The sequence below is a fragment of the Tachysurus vachellii genome, chromosome 4 (genome assembly GCF_030014155.1).
Source record: "Tachysurus vachellii isolate PV-2020 chromosome 4, HZAU_Pvac_v1, whole genome shotgun sequence".
NCBI lineage: Eukaryota > Metazoa > Chordata > Actinopteri > Siluriformes > Bagridae > Tachysurus > Tachysurus vachellii.
The window spans coordinates 6923943-6947605 of NC_083463.1; the positions used below are offsets into that span (position 1 = coordinate 6923943).

General features: G+C 39.9%; 1 protein-coding gene across 1 annotated transcript; it reads left to right on the forward strand.

The window, feature by feature from the left end:
• The first annotated feature begins 973 nt into the window (after positions 1–973).
• rgs5a (regulator of G protein signaling 5a) lies at positions 974–20432 on the forward strand. The gene is made up of 5 exons (XM_060867499.1): positions 974–1132; positions 3835–3948; positions 8069–8130; positions 17952–18118; positions 18726–20432. Exons 1-5 carry the CDS (start codon positions 1089–1091, stop codon positions 18885–18887), a joined length of 549 nt encoding a protein of 182 aa, XP_060723482.1. The 5' UTR covers positions 974–1088; the 3' UTR covers positions 18888–20432.
• The last annotated feature ends 3231 nt before the right edge of the window (positions 20433–23663 follow it).

The following is a 23663-nucleotide window of genomic DNA, read 5'->3' on the forward strand; positions in this document are numbered from 1 at the left end:
CAACCCTTAGTGTAATATACACCACTTCCTCCCATCTGTTTTCAGTTAGCTCCTACTGACCTCCAATCAGACGCCACATAATTTCGAACATTCTCTCTTGTTTTGAAGCTGTTCATCTGCATTTAATGTGGTGACTGATGTTCAGTTGTTCTCATTATAATCAGCTTTGTATACTTACACAAAGTATAACCATAGTCTTTAGTCTCTCTCTCTCTCTCTCTCTCTCTCTCTCTCTCTCTCTCTCTCTCTCTCTCTTTATCTATCTATCTATCTATCTATCTATCTATCTATCTATCTATCTATCTGTCTATCTGTCTATCAAATAATCTATAACAGACTTAATTATATCAAAAAAGTTTTGAGAGAGTTGTGTGCTCTCTCTCTCTCTCTCTCTCTCTCTCTCTCTCTCTCTCTCTCTCTCTCTCTCTCGCTCTCTCTTGTGTGCTCTCTAATTATGCCTTCTTCAGTATCTTTTAAAAAGATCTCTATCTATCTATCTATCTATCTATCTATCTATCTATCTATCTATCTATCTATCCATCTATCTATCTATCTCTCTATCTATCTATCTATCCATCTATAGATCTATCTTTGTCACTGAACTCATAAGCCTCTGGCATTCCTTGTTGTTTTCTCTCTCTCGTAAATAAATCTCTTCTGTATAACTTTTAAATAAATGAAGACGGGATTAAACTGTAAGCCACTCAATCAGTCTATTTCAAGTATACACGATACGTTGATGGTTTTTCCTAAACTCTGTTTATGTTCAACAGAAAGTGCTTGAGACATTTGGACAGGGGTTTGAAAAAATACAAAGCTCCTTTTGGATTTATTAACATCTCTAGATCTCACACAGACACAGACACACACGCGCACACACACACACACACACACACACACACACACACACACACACAGCCATGGCGTAATCGTAAACTGAAGCTCAATTGGCTGTTGAGCTGCTGGCTTAAATCCAATAAGTGGTCTCCATATAACAGAGCGGAGCACACGGACAAATTCAAAAAGGAAAAAGAATCGTTTATGCTGGAGGATTAACCCTGTGAAGCCAATACTAAAGAGTCCAAACCATGTGTAAAGGATTAGCTGCCCTTCCTCAGACATGTCTGGAGAGGTAAGCAGACACACAATTTGTGTTTACTGTACCAGATTCAGACATAATACTTTCTGCTTCAAACATAATACTTTCTACTTCACTCAGTAAAGACTCAAGCTAGAGACTAAAGTCTAAAGATTTAGCAATACTAAACTGTCCTTCCATGAAAGTGTTTTTTTTTTTTCTGTTATCTATATACAGCTATAATACAGCTTAAATAAAACACATGATATAAATATGAAAAATGATTTTACTTCTACTACAGTTTGTTAAATGTTTTAATAAGAGTGGTAGGTTTAAAAAAAAAAAAGTAATTAGTAATTAGTATTCTTCTGCAATCTTTCTGAAAATTCAGAAATCTGAACGTTAACGATTTAAATTAAGATAGCATTAAATTTCCTCTCTAGTTGAGAATGTGCTTGAATGTAAGAGCTGTGATCTTGTGCTGAGTTCCTTTTTTTCTGTCATGTTTTCTATAATACTTGACAGTTTTGCCTTTTAAAATTTTACATTAACAGAAAAACAAAACTTTTGGTATACCGAATCAACCCATTTTCCTTCTGCAGTCGTGTAAAAAGCTTAAACGTCTCAGTTAAAGTAGAGCATGAAGTCTGTGTGAGTTCTAATGAAATTTAAGACTCATGTGTTTAAAATATCTGCCAGTGCTGATTAAAGGCAGGATTTTCTCAGTCTGTCTCAGAAAAGGATGGAATGGTATAGAGGGCTTGTTTTTAATAAAGTAAGGTATGGTCTCAATAAGGCAGGATGAAGTACGTAAGCTTAAATAAGTAAGTATTTAAAAAAAATGGCAGGATGAATTTCAAATGGTGAAGGATTAGTTTTTAACCTGGCAGATTAGAGTGAGACAGAGAGATTTTTCTGGCCCTTCAGAAATGCATGACAAAAACATTGTCCCCTCAGGATTTTCACAGGATTTAGGAGGTTAAATCGTTTTAGATGTTTTAATTGTGCAAAGGAAACCTGGGATGTGGTAATAATAAATAAATACATAAATAAATAAATAAATAAATAAATAAATAAATAAATAAATAAATAAATAAAATTATTATTATTATTATTATTATTATTATTATTATTATTATTATTATTATTATTATATTAGTAGTAGTAGTAGTAGTATTGTTTCTATTGTTACCAATAATAATAAGAAGAAGAAGAATCAGAATAATCATCATCATACATAATAAATAAAACCATATTATTTTATTATTATTACAATTAGTCATAGTAGCAGTATTGTTGCTATTGTTACCAGTAATAATAATAATAATAATAATAATAATAATAATAATAATAAGCTCAAGATCACATTACAAACTCCAACAATAATCAAGTAATCATATAAGTAACATAATGCAAGATAATTCTTTCTTTCTTTCTTTCTTTCTTTCTTTCTTTCTTTCTTTCTTTCTTACCTTCTTTTCCTCAATCCTTTGTTTAAAACGTAATATCAGGTTGCACTTCACCTTCATAAACAGAGCAATAACTCAATCTTGAGCTCAGATTTTGTAAACCTTTACTTTTGCATGTTCTCCCATGTCCTTGTGGGAGTCTATCAGGTTCCCTGGTTTCCTCCAATTTCACAAAACCATACTCATATATGGGCGAGTGACTCTAAATTGCACCTAGGTGTAAATGTACGTGTATAATGCCCTGATAGACGATCTTTCCCTCCAGGGTGCATCGAGTTCTCTAATTCACCTGTGATATACCTACAACATACATCATTTCCTACCATCTGATCAGTCTATAATGTTAGTGTTGAGGAATTACAGCCCACACACTTCTGTGCAGTTCAGTTCAGGCCCATTTCACAAATAAAAGGCTCATTTCACGTATTGTCTCTTTGACTCTATGAGGAAGTTTGACTATGTCACTCCAAAAGTATGTTTTACTTTCTTTTCTGCCAAGTGGACTTGTTTTTCTTCTTCATAGATGCTTTGTGTGACACTGCACAGAATTCATGATCCTTTCACCAAAATCCAGTCATCCAGGTCTGAGGCAGTGCAAGTAGCATCTCAATGAGAGTTTAAAAATGTTTTAAATTGAATGTCAGAAATAAATAAATGTGTGTTATACTGTACAAATGATGTATCTGTTTAGAATGTTATGGCAAAATGCATTGGTATTGGTATCATCCAGCTGCTTTTGATTTTGCCACTGACATTAGTACAGTATTTCTCTTGGTTGACTGCGGTTTCCGCCTTGCTACTCTCCCATGAATCCAAGTTTTGCCTACTGTCTACTTTAACCGTAGTTGAATTTAAAGCAGCCTGCAGTTTGTTGGGAGTTCTTTGGGGATCTTTTGTGACTTCCCACAAGAGTTGATTCTACACCCTTTGAGAAATATTGGCAGACCAGACCGCCCTGGGAAGATTCATCACTGCTCTCTGATTAGGCTCAGTGCTGTCCCAAGGTCCTACAATGTTTTCATATCCCTTTCCTGACTGATTCTGACAATTTCCCTATCTCTGAGTGGCTGATGATATGGTTCAGTATGAGGGACTGTAATCAAGCCTGGAAATGTTCAATCAGCTGTGTTTACTCAGGCTTCCTCTGTCTAATATTATTTTGTCTTCACGTAAAAAGTCATTCTGAATAGAAAGCATGCAAGGATAGAAGATGTCAGGGAAGAGCAAACAGTTTGTACTGTAAATCTGATGTATGTATGTATTTGTGTGTTTATGTTTCCGATATAGGGCTAAAGGGATCAAGACTAAGTTGGGAACTCTGCTCCAGAAGCCAGAGAATGCCATTGACCTTATCATCCCGTACCCTGAAAAGCCTGAGAAGAAACCCGAAAAGCTTCAGAAGTAAGTATTTTCTCTCTCTCTCTCTCTCTCTCTCTCTCTCTCTCTCTCTCTCTCTCTCTCTCTCTCTCTCTCTCTCTCTCTCTCTCTCTCTCTCTCTCTCTCTCTCTCTCTCTCTCACACGCTCTCTCTCTCTCTCTCTCTCTCTCTCTCTCTCTCTCTCTCTCTCTCTCTCTCTCTCTCACGCCATCATACTTTATATTAGACATACAATAATAAAAGAGTTGTTTCTGCCAGTAAAGCAGCAGAGTCTCAATTAATTAATCAACTGATTTATTGGTTAATTAATTGATTGGTTTATTGATTGATTTTTTGGCCTCAATTACAAATTCAAAAGAATGCATACAAACACGTCAGGACAGTTAATATTGGAAATAAGGGGAGAGTTGGGTTGTTGATTGGAAGATTGGGGTTCAAGCCTCAGCACTGCCAAGCTGCCACTACTGGGCCCTTGAGCAAGGCCCTTAATCCTCACTGCTCCCGGGGCCTGTATCATGACTGACCTTGTACTCTGAACCTAACCTCCAATTGTGGTGTAATGTATACTGTATGTGACAAATAAAGCTTCTATTCTATATTTTTTATTAATTAATTTGTACAAGATCACTACTAAGAATTCCCTTACAAAAAAAATCCCATATGTGTTACATGCGATCATATGATTATAATTATTATATGAATAACAAAACAATTTGTAGAAAATCCATGCCTCAAATCCCCAGGATTAGGCTCCAGGCTGCCCGTGACACTGGGTAGTATACATGGTTCAGAAAATGAACAGATTGAAGGATGGATAGATGGATAAATGGATGGATGGTTGTTTAAAATGACATTGAATTGAAAACAGATGATGCAACACTTTTCCCTTTTGCTAGTGCCATACTGTAAATGATTACAGAAGGCTGGAGAGCAGGAAATGAAAGTGCTGTCACTATCAATTTAATAAGCCTCTATTGCATCTTGAACACATACACAGAACTTCCATGGAGCTTGTAACTAACGTCTGGATAATAGTGACCTCACTTTAACAACATTCTAAATACTTATTTAAAACAAATGATTTATAATGACAGTGTTTTCTAAACACAGTGCATCGTTCAACTGTTTATACGAAATTAGGGTTTTTTTTCCCCTTTTTTGTTTGATGACGGTGTGTACTCGAGCTAGCGTGGACTTTGTGCAAAGGTTTGCGCTTATGTTCCAGTTTAGATCAAATCTATCAGATTGTCATCTGAACATGTGCTTCAATAGCAGAAATTAGACATGAGGAAAACCTGCACATGGTCAATATCACACGTTCACTTGCATTTAAACATGAACTAGTGCAGAATCTTGAATATTCTAGATATTCAAGATATTGACTATTTACTTTCATTGTTTTAAGTATTTTAACGTTCTAAAACCCTTCTGTTTATTTCACACATTGTCAATGTGGTCTCGGACCTTGGAGCCCACTGTATTATTAAAACTCATAAAAAGTTTATTACACCTATAAGATGTTGTAAGTGCATCTGATTAATGATTATACGGTGGCCCGAGAAGTGCAAAATTAACAAATCCGAAAACACATTAACAAATCCGACACTTTTCATTCACATGTATATCTTTAATGACAGGTGTCTTGTCCAATGATCGTTAAGTTTCCAATCACAAACTATACCTACCTCTTCCGGGTTGTCTGAATCGGTGCACGAAACACATTAACAAATCCGAAAACACAACGACAATTCAGACAACCCGGAAGAGGTTGGTATAGTACCGATCATTTGACAAAACACCTGTCACTCAAGGTATACATGAAGTTCAACAGTCTGCCGCAGGGAAAAGTTGTAATGGATGGATGGAACAGATTACTGTGGATTAATTCTGTTATTTTCTTGTATTTAAATGGAGAACTTTACACATTACACATAAGATTCCATACCTGTATATCTTGAGTGACAGGTGTCTTGTCCAATGATCGGCAGGTTTCCATTTAAAAATGATACCTACCGTTTCCGGGTTGTCTGACTTGCTAATGTGTTTTCGGATTTGTTAATTTGTTTTCGGATTTGTTAATGTGTTTTTGGATTTGTTCATTTGTTTTGCACTTCTCGGCCACCGTATGATTACTCACTTTAACCGATTTCGATTTCCATATATTTTAAATGACAGGTAAAGCATTTGCTCTGTACACAGAAATCTGCTATTCTTCACTATGAAAAGAAACACTGTAGAGTTTGAAAAACAAGAGAAAGAAGGAGTGCGTGTGTGTGCATGTGTGTGTAAGTGTGACTTAGTCCGTTTTGCAATAAAATAAAAGTGCCAGAGAAATTATTTATACCGTAATTCCCACAAGACCATGAAAAGCTGCCTTGTGTAACACAATATTTTGCTCAAAGATGAATGACTCTTTCATACCCTTTTGTTCTCAGAGGTGCAACATCACTCACAGAAGTGACCTAGATTTCTCCAAGTCTAATTTGCTGGTATAACACGAGTGTAGTGCTAATTAAGTTGAGTGTAAAACCAAGTTGCTGTCTTCCTGTTCAGAAATATAAGCTCCAACATTGCATTTCTTTTGTTTTCTTTATATGTGAAGTATCGAATATAGTGTACTTGGGCTGTGGTAGCCTAGTGAGGGATGTGGTAGCTTAATGTTTAACGTGTTGGATTCCCACCCAGAAGGTCTTGAGTTTGAATCCCAGCTCCACCAAGCTGCCGCTGGTGGCCCACTAAGCAAGACCCATAATGGGTAATGGCTCTGGATAAGGGTGTCTGTCACATGCTGTAAATGTAAACACTTCATCCCAATATCAGAGGTGTAACAATACAACAAAATTGTTTTGATTGAAATGAGGTGCTAAGCAATGGTACTGGTACTGAACAATACATTCAACTGGTACTGAACAATACATTCAACTGGTACTGAACAATACATTCAACAATCTTATCATAATAAAGCAGATTTTTTCTTATAACATATGGCTTATATAATGTGAGGTGCGATAGTAAACCGCATTTAAATGTAAGCAAACTTGTTTTTCTGATAAAAAGGTAGCTCTTTTTTTTGTACACACACACTTTTCCAAAACACACTGTTAGGTGAATGGCTAGTGTGCTAGTGGCTTGTGAAATACACTAACGGTGGATATAGTCAGTATTAAGTCAAAGATCCAAACAGAATCTATAAGGTCTAAAATTGTAGTGGACAGAAATATTACTTACCAATATTAATATTAAATACCACAAAAATGTTCACACATCTGTGCTTACTGTATATCACCATTTCTTGTTGGTTAGTTGACTTAAAAATATATAAACAAACAGCCCTATATGGACTAGACACCTAACCCAAGGAGATACGTACACAAGGAGCATCATAATATTAAGAACACTTAATACAGGACTCTACAACTAAATTGCTGTATGATTAAGGAATCAGCTGATATAAATCCTATGACCCAGAAGATTACACATGTCTGGACACCATCCTGAGAATACAGGAAGTGCACTTTTCAGTTCTATTTCAATCTTTGGATGTAATTGTATGTTATTATGGAAATGATCCCCTGTGTCAGATCCACCTCCATGGCAACGGTGATCCTCAACTCATTCTCCATCAATATAAACACTTCCTGTTTACAGAGTATACAAAGCCAACTCAAATATTCAGTTAGTGTGAAGTCTTGCCAACTTTTACATTCATGTAAAATTCTAAGCCATGTAGAATTCTGTGATTCTGCTATTTCTGTGGTTTGGCCCTTACCGTAATAATAAACTATTCTTTGGATTCACCCTTTATGTGGTTTATTCCAAAATGTCAGAAAATGTTCATACTTCATGTTCAGACTGCATTTTTTGGATTCTGCCTTGGATTTTTGTAAAGAAACTTTCTGCACATGGAGTCTCACGCATTTTCTGGGTTCTGGCCATTACTCTGTGATACTTCACTTATTACCAGACAGACAAGGGACAATTTGTTTGCCTATTGCAGCAACACACCTCTTGAGAATGCAATGATTCAAGACAAACTATTTTGTTCTCACACAGACACAGAAAAAAGTCCAAATTAGATGGCTGTTGTTGTTGAGTTGTTACTCTTTGAAAGAAATAATCATGTGTTGTGGTTTGTGTCTTTCAGGCCAACTCCTGAAGAGGCTGCCCAGTGGCGTGAGTCTCTGGACAGAGTCCTCTCCAACAGTTGTAAGTGCGCAAGACCCCATTTTTTTTCCTAACCATGTTTTGTCTATCTATGTTTAAGGCTTCTTTAGGTTCCAATAAAGGTCAAAAGGGCATAGTGAGCACCTGAATACAGCTGAGCTCATCAATACTACATAGAAAAGTTGAAATATTAAACATAATCACCAAACATGGACCTGCCCTACAATCACACCAAATCAGATAACCAAATCAGGAAGATATTTCTGACCCTGGAGCAGTGGTGATGTCATTAAAGAAGAATCATAGATCAAAATAACACAGTTTTTGAACAGCCAAAATTTTAGATTAAATTAGGATGAATGATGTTGGACCATGTGTAAAAAAAAAAAGAAATGAAAGAAGGAATAATAAAGAGGAAGATGGGAATAGGAAAAATAAGAATTTTAAATAAGACAGCCACTTCATACCAGCCTTTGTGTGTAGAAGGTGCCAACAACGATGTTATTCAAATTAATTTGTAATCGTGAGAGTACAAGACAATTATTTTATATCCTAGAGAGATTGCATGAAAAACAGGTCGCATAAAACACAGGTTTCTTGGGATTGTTTTTTTTTTAATATTAACCATTTCAATCAATGTAATTTAATAAACTCAATGTTGAAGTGAATTTTTAAATGTATTCATGAAGCAGTGTGTCTATGCAAATGTGTGTGTGTGTCTGTGGGTGTATTGATCTCGCAATTGAAACTGTTATGTAATGTAATTGTTTGTGTGTGTATGTGTGTGTGTGTAGTGTTTAACTCTTGTATATATACACACTGACCCAGCTGGCCTACTGATCCAATCTTGCTACGGACTCATCTCTATGTAGATTTTTACCCCAAACCATTATTTTTCCAAGATCTCGTTTTGAAACTCAACAGTAAATACGTTTATAATGTTAAACCATTTTTAGAGGTCAGCAGAAGGTAATCAATTCATTTATTGCCATGTTTTTTTCTTGTTTTTACAAAAAACATCTGATTTCAATAAATCATAGCATAAACATCCTTCAACTTGACAAACTTGCTTATGAGCAGTAAGTATTATGGTTTGTTATGAACGGTAGGATAGTTGTAGGATAAACAGACGTCACTACAGGTTTGCAGAGCATGACATTCAACCATTATAGCAACATGTGGTAGAAAAGCTCTAACTGTCTTGTACGGCATCTTATTTGGGTGTCCATGGAATCTCTTCTGGGAGCCAAGGCATATTGGTATTGAGAGAGCATGTACTGTACATCCAGAAGTGGCCTCTTCACCCAGAAGTTGTGGCCCAGATCTTGGAAAGGTTTAGCAAGGTGCAGATGGAACAATGTACACATTAATCACACATTAAAAGTGGTGGCATGAACACCTTCCTGGCAAGGAAAGAGTTAAACAGCCTCCTGAAACTGAGAATCTAGCCCATAATTGTCCTTATACTTTTAGCCTGCAAATTCTTGTTTTTGGTCCAACGGGATACAGAAAATGATTCTGGAGCAACCTTGTAGTTGAATCTGGGATTTCTCCTTAGGGACAGATCAACTAGTTTTTTGAATCAGTCAATATAAATGCCATAAATGTAAATTTAAAAGTAAGATTTGCCAACCCTGACCAGGTCACGTGTTTCTGGGGTTTTGGACTTAGTACAAGAATCTTACATGCTCTGAGGTAGAAGGTAGAAACTCTTTTTCAAATGGTGTTTATCAACTGGACCTGATACTGCCTGTTCTCAAGACCCTGACTTTTCTTTAGGGACTTATGGACAACAGGAAGTTCCCATCTACATAAAATGATATATCCATCCATCCATCCATCCATTTTCAACCGCTTATCCGGGGCCGGGTCGCGGGGGCAGCAGTCTAAGCAGGGACGCCCAGACTTCCTTCTCCCCAGACACTTCCTCCAGCTCTTCCGGGGGAATACCGAGGCGTTCCCAGGCCAGCCGAGAGACATAGTCCCTCCAGCATGTCCTGGGTCTTCCCCGGGGCCTCCTCCCGGTTGGACATGCCCGGAACACCTCCCCAGGGAGGCGTCCAGGAGGCATCCGAAACAGATGCCCGAGCCACCTTAGCTGACTCCTCTCGATGTGGAGGAGCAGCGGCTCTACTCTGAGCTCCTCCCGGGTGACCGAGCTCCTCACCTTGTCTCTAAGGGAGCGCCCAGCCACCTTGCGGAGGAAACTCATTTCGGCCGCCTGTATCCGGGATCTTGTCCTTTCGGTCATGACCCAAAGCTCATGACCATAGGTGAGGGTAGGAACGTAGATCGACTGGTAAATAGAGAGCTTCGCCTTGCGGCTCAGCTCCTTCTTCACCACAACAGACCGGTACATCGACCGCATCACTGCAGAAGATGCACCGATCCGCCTGTCGATCTCCCGCCCCATCCTTCCCTCACTCGTGAACAAGACCCCAAGATACTTAAACTCCTCCACCTGAGGCAGGAGCTCCCCACCAACCTGAAGGGGGCAAGCCACCCTTTTCCGGTTGAGAACCATGGCCTCGGACTTGGAGGTGCTGATTCTCATCCCCGCCGCTTCACACTCGGCTGCAAACCGTCCCAGTGCACGCTGAAGGTCCTGATTTGAGGAAGCCAACAGGACAACATCGTCTGCAAAAAGCATAGACGAAATCCTGTGGTCCCCAAACCGGACTCCCTCCGGCCCCCGACTGCGCCTAGAAATCCTGTCCATATAGATAATGAACAGGACCGGTGACAAAGGGCAGCCCTGCCGGAGTCCAACATGCACCGGGAACAAGTCTGACTTACTGCCGGCAATGCGAACCAAACTCCTGCTCCGGTCATATAGGGACCGGACAGCCCTTAGCAGAGGGCCCCGGACCCCATACTCCCAGAGCACCCCCCACAGGTCACCACGAGGGACACAGTCGAATGCCTTCTCCAGATCCACAAAGCACATGTGGACTGGTTGGGCAAACTCCCATGAACCCTCCAGCAACCTGGCGAGGGTATAGAGATGGTCCAGTGTTCCACGACCGGGACGAAACCCGCATTGTTCCTCCTGAATCCGAGGTTCGACTATCGGCCGAATTCTCCTCTCCAGTACCCTGGCATAGACTTTTCCGGGGAGGCTGAGGAGTGTGATCCCCCTGTAGTTGGAACACACCCTCCGGTCCCCCTTCTTAAACAGAGGGACCACCACCCCAGTCTGCCAGTCCAGAGGCACTGTCCCCAGCCTCCATGCGACGTTGCAGAGGCGCGTCAACCAAGACAGCCCCACAACATCCAGAGACTTGAGGTACTCAGGGCGGATCTCATCCACCCCCGGTGCCTTGCCACTGAGGAGCTTCTCAACTACCTCAGTGACCTCAGCTTGGGGGATCGACGAGTCCACAACCGAGCCCTCGGCCTCTGCTTCCTCAATGGAAGACATGTCGGTGGGGTTGAGGAGAACCTCGAAGTACTCCTTCCACCGTCCGAGGATGTCCCCAGTCGAAGTCAGCAGATTCCCACTCCCACTGTAAACAGTGTGAGCAGGGCACTGCTTCCCCCTCCTGAGGCGCCGGACGGTTTGCCAGAATTTCTTCGAGGCCAACCGATAGTCCTTCTCCATGGCCTCACCAAACTCCTCCCAGACCCGAGTTTTTGCCTCCGCAACCACCCGGGCTGAAGCTCGCTTGGCCCTCCGGTACCTATCAGCTGCCTCCGGAGTCCCCCGAGCCAACCAGGCTCGATAGGACTCCTTCTTCAGCTTGACGGCATCCCTTACTTCCGGGGTCCACCACCGGGTTCGGGGATTGCCGCCACGACAGGCACCGGAGACCTTACGGCCACAGCTCCGAGTGGCTGCGTCGACAATGGAGGCGGAGAACATGGTCCACTCGGACTCAATGTCTCCAACCTCCCTCGGGATCTGGTTGAAGCTCTGCCGGAGGTGGGAGTTGAAGTTCTCTCTGACTGGAGACTCTGTCAAACGTTCCCAGCAGACCCTCACAGTACGTTTGGGTCTGCCAAGTCTGTCCAACTTCCTCCCCCGCCATCGGATCCAACTCACCACCAGGTGGTGATCAGTTGACAGCTCCGCCCCTCTCTTCACCCGAGTGTCCAAGACATACGGCCGGAGGTCAGATGAAACAACCACAAAGTCGATCATCGACCTCCGACCTAGGGTGTCCTGGTACCATGTGTACTGATGGACACCCTTATGCTTGAACATGGTGTTCGTTATGGACAAACTGTGACTAGCACAGAAGTCCAATAACAGAACACCACTCGAGTTCAGGTCGGGGGGGGCGTTCCTCCCAATCACACCCCTCCAGGTGTCACTGTCGCTGCCCACATGAGCGTTGAAGTCCCCCAGTAGAACAATGGAGTCCCCGGTTGGAGCACTTTCCAGCACCCCTTCCAGAGACGCCAAGAAGGTCGGGTACTCTACACTGCCATTTGGCCCGTAAGCACAAATAACAGTGAGAGACCTATCCCCGACCCGCAGGCGCAGGGAAACGACCCTCTCGTTCACCGGGGTGAACTCCAACACATGGCTGCTGAGCTGGGGGGCTATGAGCAAGCCCACACCAGCCCGCCGCCTCTCACCGCGGGCAACTCCAGAGTAGTAGAGAGTCCAGCCTCTCTCAAGGAGTTGGGTTCCAGAGCCCAAGCTGTGTGTGGAGGCGAGCCCAACTATCTCTAGTCGGTATCTCTCAACCTCCCGCACCAGCTCAGGCTCCTTTCCCCCCAGCGAGGTGACATTCCATGTCCCTAGAGCCAGATTCCGTGTCCGGGGATTGGGTCGCCGAGGCCCCCGCCTTCGACTGCCACCCAATCCACATTGCACCAGCCCCTTACAGTCCCTCCTGCAGGTGGTGGGCCCACAGGAGATCGGCCCCACGTCGCTCCTTCGGGCTGAGCCCGGCCGGGCCCCGTGGGGTAAGACCCGGCCACCAGGCGCTCGCATGCGAGCCCCAACCCCGGGCCTGGCTCCAGAGTGGGGCCCCGGTTGCGCCATACCGGGCGACGTCACGGACCTTGTTTTTAAACCACTCATAAGGGGTATTTGAACCGCTCTTGGTCTGGCCTGTCACCCAGGACCTGTTTGCCTTGGGAGACCCTACCAGGGGCAGAAAGCCCCAGACAACATAGCTCCTAGGATCATTCAGGCACGCAAACCCCTCCACCACAATAAGGTGGCGGTTCGAGGAGGGGAAAATGATATATATATATAAAATGATATATATATATATATATATATATATATATATATATATATATATATATATATATATATATATATATATATATATATATATATATGTATATGTATATGGCAGCCATAGCCACATACCACTGCGGATCTCTGGGGTGCGATCTCTGGGGTGCCATAGGCTTGTAGCAGCCTTTCTAAAAGAATTAATGTGCATCTGTATCCCGAGATCCCTTAGGAACTTAGTACAGGACCTCTACTTTGCTCTAGAGTCCCTTAAGAGTCACCCATATGAGCCTATTCATGATGCAGAAATGTTGGTAAATTCTTTTTCTGTTAGCAACCACTTTGGCTAAAAGAGTTGGGAAGTTATTGCCATGCATGCATTGGTGGCATAGTTCCTTTGGGGTGACAATGTGGGTGAATCTGAGATTTATCAGCAAGATAACACCAAGAAATTTTGTAAATCAATCATTCATTCATTCATTCATTCATTTTCTACCACTTATCCAAACTACCTCGGGTCACGGGGAGCCTGTGCCTATCTCAGGCGTCATTTCGCATCAAGGCAGGATACACCTTGGACGGAGTGCCAATCCATCGCAGGGCACACACACACTCTCATTCGCGGGGAGAACATGCAAACTCCACACACACAAGGCGGAGGCGGGAATCGAACCCCCAACCCTGGAGGCCCAAATTCTTCAGAGTATTTTTTTATAATATTCCAATGGTGCTATATAGACTGAACAGTGGTTATTAAAGTCTCTGATCATCTAAACCTCTGCCTCAAAAGAAAGACATGAGGGATCTCTTGTCTTCACCACTGGGTGGTGGGCATACAGTAAGCTCCAAGGCTTACAAATGGACTGAACACCCAGATTACTCTGTCATGCCATTCTACAAGGATAATCCCTATATGGGCAATGTTTACTTGAATTATCAACCCACCCCATGTCTGGAGAAATTAGCTGCTCACATTTGGATGATGTTGTTTGGTTTGTTTTTGTGCTGCAGGTCATTTCTAATTGATGACCCCTACGGCACAGACTTTTATGAAGTCTAACAATTTGCATAAACATTTCTCTGTCCCAGCGGTCACACCTGTTCTTTCATTTTATGCTGTCTCCTGTACAGTAGCATCGAGGGAAGTTGCTTAATAGGCCACATTTCTTCTGCAGCCTTGAAAGGTGCACTTCCTGCATCACAACAGCCATTATACTGCGGTAAAAGCCAGGCTATGTGAGCACTTGTCGACGATACAATCCCAAGAAACCTAAGCATTTATCTTGTCCGTCATCTTATTCCTTTGGGGCACTGCAGAACAAAAAACGTAGCACCGTACCATGAAATAGAGGAAAATGGCATCATCCAAAGTGCATCTCAGTGCATCTCATCCAAAGTGCATCTCAGTGCACTCTCCATTTCAATGAATTTATACAGTATGTAGACAGATTGGCTTTCTTATCCAGGTATATTCCTGCCTCATGCCCAGTGTTCCAAGGATAGACTCCAAATCCAGAGCAACCAAGATCAAGATAAATTGCTTACTAAAGAAGAATGAACATTAATATTTTACAAGGATTTCTGCATGCTTATTCAGCATCTTTAATCATCCCTTTCCGTTCCTTGGCAAAAAGGAGAATGGGAAACGGGATGACCGTGATGTAACTGGAGCCTTTTATAGTTTACACAAACGAGGTCAAGGTCATATCACACAGTAGGGACCGTGCTGTGAGTATTTAGCTAGGAAATGAGCACAGTGGAAAACTCTGGAAACCCGGAAAACTAAGGAAATGCTTATAGGTTTAGAATTTAAAGAGATCTGAAAATACAACTCTTAAAACCCCCCCCCCCCCCCCCCCAAAAAAAAAAAAAAAATCTCATTTAAATGAAAAAAAAGTGTTTTATCTGTTAAGTCTGCTTTTTGACTTAAATGGAAGATGAAAAATAATCTGCATGACTTTTTTTTTTTTTTTTTAACAACAGTGCTTTAACAGCTGCCTTCCAGGATTTAACTTTGCACTGCTATTAATAAAGCAGCAGAAGTCAAACTGTTGAATACCAGCTGTCATGTCAGGACCTCCGGAGAGATTGTTTCACATTACTTTATGGGAATTGGGATTTGTTTAATTAATCCTTTCTTTATTTAAATTTATCCGTGTTCTCAAAGGACCATCAGGGTTTCAAAAAGCTCTTCTTACTGAGGATATTGTGCTGCCCTAAAAGAAAGTACTAGATATATTACAGATGCTTTTTAAATTAGCTGAAGTGTTTATCTTAAACATTATGCTAACATTTTGATATCTTTAAAGATCAAAAACGATAGCAAGAAAACTAATTTAGGATTTATTGTTTTAATATTTCACTAATACAATAAAATGGACCTCTGTAAATTGTGTTCGTGCACAATTTTCTGCACACAGAATTAAACTGAGGATGAAATTGGATTAGAAAAACAGTTAGCACAATACCAAGAGAAAAATATTGATATTTTACAGGACTGGAGAAGGGGATAAAAAGATATATAGGAAAAAAATTACATTTCACAGACTTGCTTATTCAGAATTACTTAGATTCTATTTCACTTTTTACAACAGAACAATTGAGGGTTCAGGGCCTTGCTCAGGGGCCCAGCAGTGGCAGCTTGGTGGTCCTGGGATTTGAACTCCTGACCTTCCGATCAGTAGTCCAACAGCTTAACCACTGATCTACCACTTCCAGGAAAAAATAATATGTTTCGGAAACGGGTATGGTGGATTACTGCTTAACACATTTGACTCACATGACCTAAGCCCTGTGTGTGTTGAGACAACATGTTCTCCCTCTGCTTCGGGGGTTTCTTCTGAGTACTCCGGTTTCCTCTCTTAGTCCAAAAACATGTGTGGTAGGTTGATTGGCATCACTAAAGTGGTTTTAGGTTGTTCAGGATCAGGATTCAAGCCCTAGCACTGCCAAGCTGCCACTGTTGGGCCCTTGATTAAGGCTGTTAACCCTCTCTGCTCCAGTGGCACTGTATCATGGCTGACCTTGCGCTCTGACCCCAATCTCCAAAGTTGGGATATGTGAAGAAGAATTTCATTGTGCTGTAATGTATACGTTACCTATTTTAGGCTTCTAAATAGACCATAATGTTTGAATGATCATATGTGTGTGTGATTTGATATGATATGAGCTGAATAAATTCATTATTTTTCTCAAAATGTTACAAGCAATACCCCATAATGACAATATGAAAATGTTTGATTGAAATTTTTAAAGTATTAAAAATAAAAAAAATGAATCACAGGTACATAAGTATTCACAGCCTTCGCCATGACACTCAAACCTGAGCTCAGGTGCATCCTGTTTCCTCTAATCATTATATTTATTTCAGAAATACTAAATGTTACAGAATAACCCTGTGATAACACGATGCTCCACAGGCTTACACAGCATAGAAACACAAACACATACAAAAGCATCAGCAAAAGACTATTTGTGCTAACTATTTTTACATGCTGTGTCTCTTCCAAAACAGCAAAAATAACAAGAGAAAAGGATGCTAGTAACTAGTATTTTTATTCAAAATCCACAGAATATACAGTTTTCTCATGTGTTTCTTCTTTTCATTGCTTTAACTGGACAGTGTTTACTTCTAGTAAACATGTAGTAAAGCTACATGCAGTCTGTTGCTAATTGCTAATCAATGTGATCATGGCACTGAAAAAAGCTAAATAGCTTTATGCCTTTATAACCTTAAAAAAGAGCTGTTATTAGTCTACACACTGGAATAGAAAGAAATCAGCTGCAGGTGTATTTTTACTAACAAAATAGTGGTAGTTGGTAGTGCTGTTGTTCCAGGGTCTATTGACATAAAATGTATTAATTATTAATACTATTAATAATACTAATATTAATAATAATTCATATACTGTTGTGTTAATAGAAAATAAGACAATGTGATTCCCATGATGCAAAATATTTACAGTTGCTGATTATTTTTTTTTTTAAAAAAGTGCTTAGCTTCTTAATGCCAGTCAAAGCCTGGGCCTAATGTTTATATAATCAAGCCATTTCATTTGTTGTGTCAACGTTGTTGGTGTTTCTAATAAAATACGTTTTAAGAAAGTTTGTGTCTAATAATCAATAGCTAAATAATAAAGAATGAACAGTGTAATTAATTAAGTGCAAAATCGACGTGTCTTAATACATAACGCATGCATGTATTGAGATCTACAGATTTGTACTGCAAGACCCGTGTAATGAAATAGGGACACGGTAAAATGCTTGAAATGCTTTTGAAGCCGTATACATTTGGAAAGACTAAACACATGCCTTGGCTTGTGATTATGGGTATTTTGTTGTTGTCATCGTTACTCCTGTCAGACCTTTTTTTTTTCCTCCTGGACTGCAATTAAATCCGGAGCACTCTGCAGAAAAGCATTCAATTCACTTCAGCGAAATTAAAGGCTAGTTGTGGTTTTAAAAGACAGCACGGCAAAACAATAAAAGCCATTTTCCCCCCAATTGCAGTCAGTCACTGCAGGCAATGATTTCACGCTGATTATTGAATAGGCGCCTACATCGCCGATACAAGGAACATGCTGGGAAACGTCTTAATAATGCGCACAGGGTTTAGTCATTATGTGTTAAAAAAGTATATATTTATTTCTGTCATTTTTTTATTATACAGATGGCCTTGCTACATTCAAGAGCTTCCTGATATCTGAGTTCAGCGAGGAGAATATCGAGTTCTGGTTGGCATGTGAGGATTTTAAGAAGACTAAGTCTCCACTGAAAATGACCACCAAGGCCAAGAAGATTTATGAAGACTTTATTCAGACTGGTGGACACAAAGAGGTTTGTTTGTTCCATTCAGTTTACTTTTTTTTTTCACTTTTTACAAATGCCAGAGGATGTAGAGTTTTCCTCTATCGGTGGTGCAGTATGTAAGCCTGCTATAAAGGAATAGAAAGTTGTCTAGTTTCTCAGCAGTAAACATTTTCCTGCTTGCTGAACCTCCAAGTTCTGGCCTCCTCCTGTCCATAGAACATTAAACCAGCTGACCTAGTGGCTTTTCAGGTCACCTGAGAGTGTGGAAATGTTTTTTTTTTTTTAGCTTTGATACCCAATTGAACCAATTATCGTCAAGCATGAGACTTAACAAGTGTGATGCACAGTATAATCCTTGTCGGTCCTTCTAAAGATTTTTTGTCATTGAAAGTATTTCAATATTCAATAAATGGATGTGGATAATGTCATTTTTGTCTGTTATAGTTATATCCTCCATTGTCGTTCTGTAAACATCCTTAATAAAGATTTTATTCAATAAAACCTTAATTTTAATGAGAGACTGAAATCGTGTTCTGTTTCGAAGGTAATTGCTTTCATTTCCTTCCTAATCTTTGTAATCATATTTCACAAGGTGCCCCTAGCTATAACATCTTCTGTGCTCTTCACCCTTCAGGTGAACATTGACCATTTCACCAAAGACGTGACTCTGAGGAACCTGGTTGACCTTTCACCTGCTAGCTTTGACCTGGCTCAGAGCCGCATCTACACCCTGATGGAGAAGGATTCCTTCGGCCGCTTCCTCAGATCCGAGCATTACCAAGAGCTCATCAAGTAAAGGCGATTCGCCAGCTGTAGGGGGACAAAAACACAAAAGCTTCGTTGATCGTTTGGATTTGGCAATCATTTTAGAAATCCAACATCTAAAATACAATTATTCTTTTACTTAGCATTTTGGGAGCCTTAAAATCAACCAGACAAGAAAAACTATCTTGGAATCTTCCAAAATTTGTAAACCCAAATTGTCTCCCTACAGTTTTGCCAAGAACCTTTTACTGATAATTCTTAATAAAAAAAAAAAAAAGCAAGACATTGTTAGCCATTCAAATTGTACTCATGTGTAATGCCGACTTTTTTTGAAGAACCGTTCAGTTTGTTTTACATAAACTGTTGGGACAGAATTTTTCTAGCTCCCTGTCGACTAAATAAAATGGAAAATCTTAGTCAGACTAATTCCCGCTTGTAATTCATTAGACTAGACAAGTGGCTCATGTTTTTTGAAGAGGACATCCTGGCCTCCGAGATGCAAGAAGTATCTGCGCGCAGTGTTCGTTTGTCTGCCGTGAAGTGAGATACGGCTGGTGTGGGGACGGGAGAGAACGACGAGTGCTTTTTCTTGGAAACGTCCACATTAATGTTAACACTCGTGTATAAAAGGGACGGGGAGGTGGGGGGGAGGAGGGGTACACACTTAAGCCCTGAATGCCTATCATCATTCACAGTAAAAGAAGCGAGGGACGTGTTTAAATGCACCGAGTCCCTGGGAAAAACCAGAGACGAGGCTTGTTGTGGTGTGTACGTTGCTAAGATGGGAAAATCAAGTAGGAGTGGATCTTCCGTAAAGCATTAGAAAACTTGTTTTTTTTTTTTTTCCCATACAGAGGAACAGCATTCCCAAGGAAGTATAAGGGATAATCCCCCCCCCCCCCCAAAAAAAAAATCCTCTTGAATTAAGCAAAATGCAGTGATGAATTTCTTTCAAAACAATTACAATCACTCAAATATATATCTCATTATCTCTTTATTATTATTATTATTATTATTATTATTATTATTATTATTATTACTATTATTATTCCATGCTCTTGACATGAGCAGCTAATCTTACTTCTAGACATGTTGCTTACCACCAAGTACCAAGTATCAAATTCATGTTATCTATATGTATGAAATTATTTCCCTTATTAAATTTTGCATGTGTGAATCTCACCATATGCACATACAATATATTATTGCATGTTTTTTGGGGTTTTTTTGCTCACCTTTTTATTGTTCATTAAAATCGTATAAAGTATAGTGCATTATATTCAACAATAGGTGGTCCATAAGTCCTTAGTTTTATGCTACATAAAATAAAATATTAGAACACTGCAGGTCAGCTAAAAATAAAAAAAAATAAAAAATTATTCTACATTTTAAAAAGTAAAAACATTCTGTTCGTTTTGGAGTATGGGTACTAAATATTTGTCAGAGAAAATCACATCAAATTAAATTCAAATGGCTACTAAGGACTTATAGCTCACCTCTTTTTAAACCAAATACATGTATATGTACTAATGTAGCCACACATAAATTGTATAAGTGCATTAAAGTTATGAACACATTTAATTTTCAGATGTAAATAATTTACAGGTTTTTTTTTTCTAATCTTTTACAATTCATTTTCTGTCAATATATAATGGTGAGGAGTCTGAAGGCTTGTTTCTTTGTCCAATTTATCCAATTTATTATTTATTATTTAGATGAATGAATGATGAGGATTAATGCTCTGAGCACTCTGAATGCTCCTTTTTTAAGGGCGACTGGTGTAAATAAGCGAAATTTATACCAGGTGTCAAAATAATATCAGTAAAAGGTTTAGTTTTTGGCAGAAACATCAGATTGGGTGCTCTGCTATAGACTGGCATCCTGCACATATTTTACCCTGCTTTGTGCCTTTGAAAAAGCCTTGTGGAAAAGGCTCCAGGTTCCCCGAGACCCAGTAGGATAAGTGGTGTAGAGAATGGATGGATGGATGGATGGATGGATGGAAGGATGGATGGAAGGATGGATGGAAGGATGGATTTATGGACAACAGATTCGTTGCTATGGAATTTTAAGATATTTTAAAGTGGATTATTTTGGAGTCACACACATCACCACCAGTGGTCACAAGAGGAAAAGACTGATATGGAATTGTATAAATATGTGTGGTGCTGGGGTGGGTGGGGGCGGGGGTGGGGGGGGGGGTGTATGGTCATACAGCCTATCAGTGACAGTAGGTATGGAACATTCCTTTTTGAAGGAAAAAATAAAGACTACACTAAACAGACATTGTCCAATGAAAGAATAAATTACACCAAAGGACAGATGACAGAACCATCTGTCTATTATTTTATAATGCCTGGGTTTATTTGTATAATAAACCCAGGAGGGCATTAAGGGCATTGTTCCAGTCTTGTCAGAAGATATTAGAGTTTTGCTCTCTCATCTTATATCATGCGCAGCTGTTGCTATATATATATATATATATATATATATATATATATATTTATATTTATACAGTAGTTTTCTCTCTACACTCAGGCCTTAGAATATTTAAGAGTTCCAGCAGTCAAGATTTGGTCTAGGGTTCTAACGATATTTTACTTGTAGTTGTTTCTTAAAATCATAGGGTTGTGCATATAGCAGAATCGTGAATGGACAGTAATTTAATGGATAATATTTTTGGATCCGAAACTTATCCCAAGGACAATTTCCGGATTTTTTTTTTCAATACTGGAGAACATGTAGGAAATTCACATGGACACAGAGAGAACATGTGAAACCCTTCACTCTTTTCACTCTTTTGTCCTAAGAAATAGATGTATGTATTTCCTTTCTCTCATGAAAAAACACATTGCTTGAAGTACATGGATGGCACAACATTTTATTTCCAGATCTCACAATTCATTAAAGAGCAATTTTAGAAAAGGAACATCAGCTTGACAAGGAACAAACCAGATGCTTCCTGAATCCATGCCTTCTTTTTTACAGCCTATTCAATTTCCTATACTAACAAGGTGAGTTTTTGTTAGGGTTTTATTCACCAAACAAAATGACCTAAGGTGGAAAACAGAATGAGAGAAAGGGGGAATGAGATGAAGCAGAAGGACAGAAAGACGTTGCCAATACAAACACTGTCTGACGTAAAAATGTTTTCTACATTCGTTATAGAACATATTCGTAAACACAGACTCATGTATAACTTGTGCCTATATGGTTTGAGAACCCGTGGCATTGCCAATTACTTTCTGCAAATAAAGAACATCAAAAAGCTTTTTGCATTAAATACATCCGCTGTTTTCATCATCTGAACTATCACCTATCATCAGTGAGCAGAAAACAGAAAGAAAAATACATTTAAAATGGCTTAAACACTGACTTAGACTTAGAATTTATTCTTAATAAACACTTTGAGCCAAATCCAAAGAGAAGACAGGAAGTATAATAAGAGCTCTAAGTTTACTGCAGCTATTATCCAGAAATTATCCTTAGCAACAGGAGATGAGTCACAAACTCCGGAGGTCAAGAGCCACAGTGAAATCTGCCCAAACCACCAAATTCAAAAAAAGAACAAGAAAGCTAATAGCTAAAAGGTTATACCACTGATATTTTTTGAGGCAACTTGGATGATATGCTATATCAGAAACATCAGGAGAAGATAAGGAACATACACTGATCATTGGAGTGTCTCTTCCCTTTATCATGGACATTTACACCACACGCTGCATCCACAAAGCTAACAGCATTGTGGATGACCCCACACACCCCTCACACACACTCTTCACCCTCCTGCCATCTGGAAAAAAGTACCGAAGCATTCGGGCCCTCACGACCCGACTGTGTAACAGTTTCTTCCCACAAGCCATCAGATTCCTTAATAACTGAACTGAACTGTACTGAACACAACACACACACACACGCACATCGACTGTATGGACTGCACAGACCTACACCAAATACACACTCTTCCAATGTACATCCATCAACCTGTTTACATGCTGTTTTGCACATTGTTTTTGACCTTTACACATGCTGTCTCATATTTCAGTCGTTTGCTGTTTTGTACAATCCTTAACATTATTTTAGGGACCTGCTGCTATAACACTGTGTTCATTCTAGTATTACTGCACACGTAATATTGTCTGAACATACAGTATTTACACTGGTCAATGCTGTTTCTGTTTATTGTCTTTTTTGTATTGTCTTGTAATTTTATGTCTGCACTGTCTTTTGTCCTGCACTGTCTTGTTTGTCTTTTGTCCTGCACTGTCTTGTTTGTCTTTTGTCCTGCACTGTCTTGTTTGTCTTTTGTCCTGCACTGTTTACACCAGGTTGCACAGTTGCACTTGATGTATCTAGGACTACTTACTAAGTCCTTAGCTCTGTCTTTGTTTTATGTAGCATCATGGTCCTGGAGAAGCGTTGTCTCATTTCACTGTGTACTTCAACAGCTATATATGGTTGAAATGACAATAAAATCTTCTTGACTTGACACAAGGAACAACCAATGTATGGAGAACCTGTACACCTCTATATTCATGCAATTTTCCAATACGCCAATTACATGTCAGTTTGTTGTCACTGGGAAAACACTAGCTTGTGGAATCCAAGTGTGCAACATAGTATGGCTTTCTGCTGTTATAGCCCATAAAGATTCAGCATGTTCCGTGATGGTTTTCTGGACACCATGTTTGTAAAGATTGGTTCTGATTTGAGTTACTGTAGCCGTCTGGTCAGTTTAAAAGAATCTGGCCGTTCGCCTGTCTCATCAACAAGGTGTTTGAACCTGCAGATTAGCAGCTCATTCTTT